This window comes from Bemisia tabaci, chromosome 9 (assembly GCF_918797505.1).
Source record: "Bemisia tabaci chromosome 9, PGI_BMITA_v3".
In the NCBI taxonomy this organism is placed as follows: domain Eukaryota; kingdom Metazoa; phylum Arthropoda; class Insecta; order Hemiptera; family Aleyrodidae; genus Bemisia; species Bemisia tabaci.
The window spans coordinates 1,644,328-1,651,273 of NC_092801.1; the positions used below are offsets into that span (position 1 = coordinate 1,644,328).

The 6,946-nt window shown below is 40.4% G+C and overlaps 1 protein-coding gene across 1 annotated transcript in view; it reads right to left on the minus strand.

Annotated features, from left to right (window-relative positions):
* LOC109038227 (acyl-CoA Delta-9 desaturase) overlaps positions 1-5,095 on the minus strand; it is a 15,325-nt gene extending 10,230 nt beyond the window's left edge. The window contains exons 1-3 of the mRNA XM_019053213.2: positions 5,080-5,095; positions 2,249-2,529; positions 1,063-1,193 (exon numbers count right to left, since the gene is read on the minus strand). Coding sequence (XP_018908758.2) covers positions 1,063-1,193; positions 2,249-2,528 — 411 coding nt within the window. The 5' untranslated portion in view covers position 2,529; positions 5,080-5,095. The remainder of the gene's footprint in view (positions 1-1,062; positions 1,194-2,248; positions 2,530-5,079) is intronic.
* Positions 5,096-6,946: the final 1,851 nt, after the last annotated feature.

The window sequence follows — 6,946 nt, forward strand, 5'->3', positions numbered from 1 at the left end:
ACTGCAACATTTGGGTTGGGAATCTAATTTATTAGGATACTACCACAAATAATTTGAAATGTCCATATTATCTTACAACCCCGAGCTCTTTTTTTTCCGCGTCGAAATGTTTTGGAATGGCCTTCATCGATGAACCTCCATCCTAGTGTTACATTTTATCGAAGTCATTCAATGAGGAATCAACAATCCAGACTCTGGAAACTGAAGAATTAACAATCCAGACTCTAGAAACACAGTTCTGCTTGTTAACATAGGATGATGATGTACAGTTTGTCATGCACGCAACTAAACTAACTTTGCTGCAACTGTGTGTTGCGTCCGCCGAATTGAAGGCGCGCTGAGACGCTTCTGCAGCGATTGCGTCGATGGATAAACCGACAGCCAACAGTTCCGTCTTTTGGTCGCAACTACGAACAAAATACCTGCCGTTCCGAGAAAAAACGTCCCATGAACATTCAAATGTTGTCAACTTTCTACAAATAAAGATTTATTTTTGAGAAATTTTTTGAATACTTTTCCGTGAAGTTTTTATGTATGATGATGCATTTCCCAGATCACGTATCTCGGTTTGCTCGGTTGCTATGTTGTTGTTTTTTTCATTTACCTAAATTTATTGGATGAAAAACTTTTCAACTTATATCATGAAAAACTGCCGTGATTTTTTCTCTCTCGGCAAAGGAAATTCTTTAACAACTTATTCGAGGACTAATTTTGCTTTATTTTCTGTAGGAAAAAAATGGAATAGGAAATTTTAAAACATTGCCAACGAACGGGATATGTGGTTTGGAAGATTCACCGTCCATATGTCACATTAATTTACTTAAAAGCCCTCTCAGAAATCCACCCATAATATTCCGCAAGTTGTCCGACGGATGCAAGTCTTACAAAGAGTAATCCGGAAACAATGGGACATTAATTTACTCGTCCATTTTCCTCAACGCAGCAGATTAGGAAACTTGTTTACAAATTTCACTCTGAAATTAGGAAAATTCGCGCAATTTTGTATTACGCATGACCGACGAAATATGAATCAATAAGCAATAGAATGAATAATTCTCTTACTTGTGCTGCGACAACTTGGCTGATGATGAGGAAGGCCCTGAGCCAGTAGTTTGCTTTGTAGGTTCGGTGCGTGAACAGCCTGTGAGCCCCCATTGTCGTGACTAGCCCAGCGAAAATCATACTAGTTATCACTGAAAATCAAAAATGGAAAAGCATCGTCAGATCCTAAAACTTCAACATTGTTTTCAGAATACTTACTTGTGTAGCTGTCTTTTTCTGTGCTAATTTTTTTGCCATTTTATGACAAATTTTTCTCCCTCCCGACCTGAGAGAAAAGGGAATTGCAAAAATAAAGGCAGATCCGAAGATAAACCGCCAAACGTGTCCAATGCGTAAAAATAATACATTTCTATTCCCTGAAGTTTTTTATTTTTAAAATTACCCGTAAAAGAGCTACAGTCCCCAGTTTTCCTGAGCGTCATCGTTTTGTTCTGAATTTTGGCAACGGTTGCGGACGAAAAGTAGTGAAAAATGGCTAGCTATCCCATAATATTCAGCACTGAATTCATCAATGGCCTCAAAAATATCGATATCGCAACGGAAAGGTGGGAGGGTTGGGGGTTTTGGATTTCTCAGAACAAAAACTGTGAAAACAGACCCCCATAATTCTCCTTTTTAACCTAAGATATCGATATTTTTGAGGCCATGGAAACATTCAGCGCGAGAGCTTATGGAAGATAGCCATTTTTCATAAGTTTTTGCCTGTAACCGTCGCCAAAGTTCAGAAAAAGCGACGATTCTCCCGGAAAGAGGGGGGGCGTAGCTGCTCTAATTTACCAGGAAAAAACTTTTTTTTTTTTTTTTTTTTTTACTCATGGGACGCGTTTCTCCAGCTGTCGGTTGGACCTTGGATCACCCATTACTTTGTATTGTACTGCCATGCCGTGCTAAGTAAGAACGCCCATAAATCCATGAAGACTTCCCTGCGTTTTTTAGAACTTAACACTTTATAAAATAAAAACTGTTTTACCCGTGCTCCTCAAATTTTCAGGTTAGGTTCTTTATAGTATTTGCAAAATAATGCTGTAAACACGTTGTTCCAAGGTACACAAGTTTTTCTGCTATGATACATTGTTTCCAAAAAACTGTAAGTGGCGTTTACGACGTTTTTGTGTCGCACGGTAGTGTAGCACTCATGATAATTTAAATTTCTATGAGAATATGAAGAAAATCTCGGGACACTCACTGAAAACTTTCGTCTGCCATTTTGAATCGAAGAATAGGAGGTAGGTAGAGTAGAGAGTGAGGAGGTAAAGGAAGAAGAATCCTATGGCGTTGGGAAACCAGACAATTTCCATCTTGTGCGGTCCCGCTTCCGCTGATTTCGTGTCAGCTTTGATCAGCTGACTGAGGTCATCCTCGTAATCACTCAGGTCGTTATTATTCTTGTCGCCTTTGGCGAACCCATTCTCCTTCGGAGCGGCGCCTTTCGTTTTACGAGGATTCTCGGTTTTGGTCTCGACCATCCTGCAGCAAAATACGAGAAATATTCAGAAAGAAAGTTTAGTATGTGAAAAAAACGATTCGACGGCCCACAATGGATCGAGTCAATAGCAGAAGTCGGACAAAATTTGGAAACTTTAGACGCTTATAACACCGTTTGTACAAGACTTTGAAGTTCTAAAAGTGGCTTCATTGGTTTTCTCGTGGAATTTTCTTTAAGAAGCTCCCCTTAAAGTCTAAAATGGGACGAAATAGACACATAGGCGTAGCTAGGCCATTTTGCTGGGGGGGGCCTGGCCCCCCACCACCGGGGGGTCTGGGGGGTATGGAATACCCCCCAGGTCAGCGGGGGGTCCGGGGGGCCTCCCCCGGAAAATTTTTGAAATTTTAACTCTATTTGAGCGCATCTCGAGGCACTTGTGGCGTTAATCTTCCTTCAATTTCTGCATAAAATTCACCCAGTTTTATGCATTTTAAGGTTAAAATACTTTGAAATTGTGCATTCAATTTCAACTTAAAAATTGCAGTTTTAGTCAAAAATTTCATGGCCGACCTATCTAATTGACTCGATCCACTGTGTGGTGGATGTTCCAACCACGTATCTTGTTTGCGGTGTTTGGACATATCCGCCTCCATATTATTTTTTAAAGGAGTTCAAATTGACATCATCCCTCGAAGTTTTTGCAGAGTTCTCTTCGCACAGAGAAGCAAAATCACGGCAATTTTAGAGAATTGCTGTTGAGTAGTTTTCCGTTTAAAAAACGAAGTATGACAGGACGTTTGCAACGTCGCGAACCGAGATACGTGGTTGCGGACTCACACCGTCGAATTGCTGAAACAACATCCCAGGATATTAGTAATTTGTGCGATAACTCTGGAATGTTGATATGAACTCTTCGGTTGTTCAGTTAACGTCATTAGGATGTTACTTTCACAACCGGAGTACTCATACTTATTAAGAATTTAGAGTTGTCGCGTAGATTTTTAACATCCTGAAATGACAATTGGACGTATTTCTGGTAATCGTAGCAGTGGCGTGACGTGCTTTGCGATTTATCGATTGATCTGCCATTTAAACCCATAGAAGAGGATCGATTCACAGGGTGTTCGCAACGAACACATCAATAATCGATTCTTCACCATAGCTTCAAAGGGAGAAATTTCGATAATCGATCACTCACGCCTAGCCGCTGAACCGGAACCAGATACAGGTGTTTAGGTATGTAAACATTTCACACAACAAGAAGTCGGGATATCAACTCACAAACAAGATATTCACAAGATGTGAGTGTTTACAATTTATTAACATTGGTCAAATGGGAAAAATGCAAATGACGTTATTTGGCTCATCTAACTTCCATCTAAACTGTGCTAAAATTACTTGATCAAAGAGTTACGAATAATTCCCGTTTGTGTGAATCGATTTCCTCGTAAGATTTTGACGAGAAGATATGTGAAGTTTCCCTCTAGCTCATGGAGTTACGCAGCAGAGCAATATCGTATGCAAGTAAGCACCTTAACGTGGAGACTCAACATGTCCAGAAGGTGCAGCAGGGAACCCGGTCCCCAGACCGGGTAATCCCAGACATCCCAATGTACAATATTGACTTTCAGTTTTCGATGCTATGCACTTCTTAACACCGTAATATCTCGCGAAGTTTAACTACCTGCGGTTAAGACGAAATCCCGCCCGGTTGAGAACTCCAAATCGGCAATTTTGAGCTTTGAGCCCTATTTTTGGCCTCCCTGGACAATATGCTCTCAGGAGATACGGTGCCTAACAACAGAACTTGTTACGTGTTTCCAAGATCTTTTCTACTTCCTCACCCATGGATGGTCCATAACAATGGCAGCGGACGAAGAATGCTTACCTCCATTGTGACTTTTAAAAATCTTAGGTTTTTTTAACTTTTTGAGAGAAGTTTAAATCATAAATTTTTAAAAATTTTATACGAGTATCATTGAATGAGCCCAAAAAATCCACGGAAAATTTCAAGGACAACGCTTAGGTATATTTTTCTTTCAAAAATTGAAACGTTCGCATTTTAAGCGCTCAGCCAATAAGAGGGTTTTTTATTTCAACCTCCCTCTAAAATTTTAGTATACTAGTATACTAGCGGGACCTACAACATATTTAAAATAGATTAATTTGTGATACCTTTGTTAAATGCTTCTAATGTCAAAGCACAGTTGACGACACTCGTTTTCCTGTACTTTAATTTTTTAGTGGCAGCGTGGTTATTTATCAAAATTGATAGTTCAAATTTTAGTGAGCGAGTTCTTTCATCTCAACGGTGCTCATCTTCTCGCGGTATATTAAAAACGCGCCTACAAAGAAAACAGCTGAATGCATCTCTAATCCGATCGTATTAGAGCTTCCACGCTTGTTTTTCACTGGAGCCATCGACATGAATCAACACAAATTTGTTCATCGATCCAAATCATCACTCAAAACGTCAACTTTGAAATAATCCAATCCCTCATTCGTGATAAATTTTTTCAGAAGAACATCGGACCCAAGATGTTGATTTTCACACTCCACTCTCCCAACCCGAAGAATGTTGACAAGCTTACCTGGTGCAGTTGTGCAGGCAGAACACGGAATGACTAACGGACAAAATCATACCGGTGCATTATTTAAAGGCAACCGCCGTTTCTTTAACCCCGATTCGATTTTGCAAGAGCAAGTCGACGGTGCAAGTCGGCAATCACATAACTCGGTTTGCGACGTCGCAGACTTCCTGTCATACTTTATTTTTTTAAACGGAAAACTATTCAACGGCAATTCTTTAAAACTGCCATGATTTTTCTTCATTGTGCGAAGAAAAATTCTGCAAAAACTTCAAGAATGTGTCAATTAGTTCTCCTTTAAAAAATGACATCGAGGCGGAGATTTTCAGACACCGCAAACGAGTTATGCGATTGCGACTTGCACCGTCGAAGTACACGTGGTGCATTCGGCGCCGGCGTCGCGTCGCGTCGATGTTGCCGCCTTGACATCACCTTCCGGCCAAAGTATCACAACCGCCATGCGACGTTTCAAAATTTCCGCCGTCATTTCATTTTTTTACAGAGAAATTAATTGTTCGACGAAGCTGTCTGAAAATTTCACGGAATTTCTCAGTGTTCTCGATAAAATTCAGTGAAATTTCCCAACAGATTCAACCAACAATGGAAATGTTGCATGTGTGAAGAATTTGCGATTTGTCCGGTGATTCTTAAGTAAAAGTTTGCGGGTACCATTGGTTTTCTCTAAACTCAACTCCCAAGCTCAAAAAAGCTCTCAAGTTTAGGCCAAAATGGAGGGGATATCCCACGCTCTTCTAAGAGTCCACCCTTGCATCAAGACAAACACTCCATGGAAAGATAGGGAGCATATACATTGCCGTGATTTCAGTTTTAGAGACCCCAAATAAGGTGACAGCCCTGTGAATGTATTTGCTCCCTATCTTTGCATGGAGAGTTTGTCTTGATGTAGAGGTGGACTCCCAGGATAGCGTGGGATATCCCCTCCATTTTGGTCTCAACTCGAGAACTTTTTTTGAGCTTGGGAGTTGATTTCAGAGAAAACCAGTGGCACCATCGTATTTCTCGAGAACTTTTACATAAAAATCAATTGTCAAATCGCAAATCCCTCACATATGCAACATCTCCATTTCCCTGTAAAAAAATAAAATGGCGGGGAAAATATTTAAACTTCGCATGGCAGTGTGATACTTTGGCCGGAAGGTGACGACAAGGCGGCAACCGGCGGCGCGACGGCTAAAACCACGCGTATCAACGGCGTAAGTCCGCAATCACATATCTCGTTTGCGGTGTCTGAAGCTTTTCGCCCCTATGTTATTTTTTTAAAGGATCACAAATTGACATTCCTTGAAGTTTTTGCAGAATTTTCTTCGCACAGAGAAGGAAAACCACGGCAGATTTACAGAATTTCCGTTGAGTAGTTTTCCGTTAAAAGATAATGTATGCCAGGAAGTCTGCGACGCCGCAAACCGAGTTATGTGATTGCCGCCATACGCCGTCGATATACGTTACGGTGCCTAAAAATGTCCGCTCCTATTTTTTTTATATCAAAGAGAGAAAAGCCAACTTTATAGCGTGCAATTAAAATAGAATATTCTGCTTGCGGATAAGAAAACTCAAAGGAGTTTTCAAGAAAGTACGTTGACTAGTCTTCCAAAGAAAACTCAATTTTGATAGGCAGTCTGCAACGTCGCAAACGGAGATATGGACTTATTCCTGCCAAACGGAACTATTTGCATTGAGACATGAGCCCTGAGACCCATAAGAATATGTGCATAACAGGGCACACGTCATAATGCACGTAGTTCCGTTTGATAGAAATACATCTATATGTATGGAATACATTTTGCAATTTGGAGCTATGAATTCTAACTCATCTGAAAAAACACTTATGTGCATAGGAAAAGTAATGGCA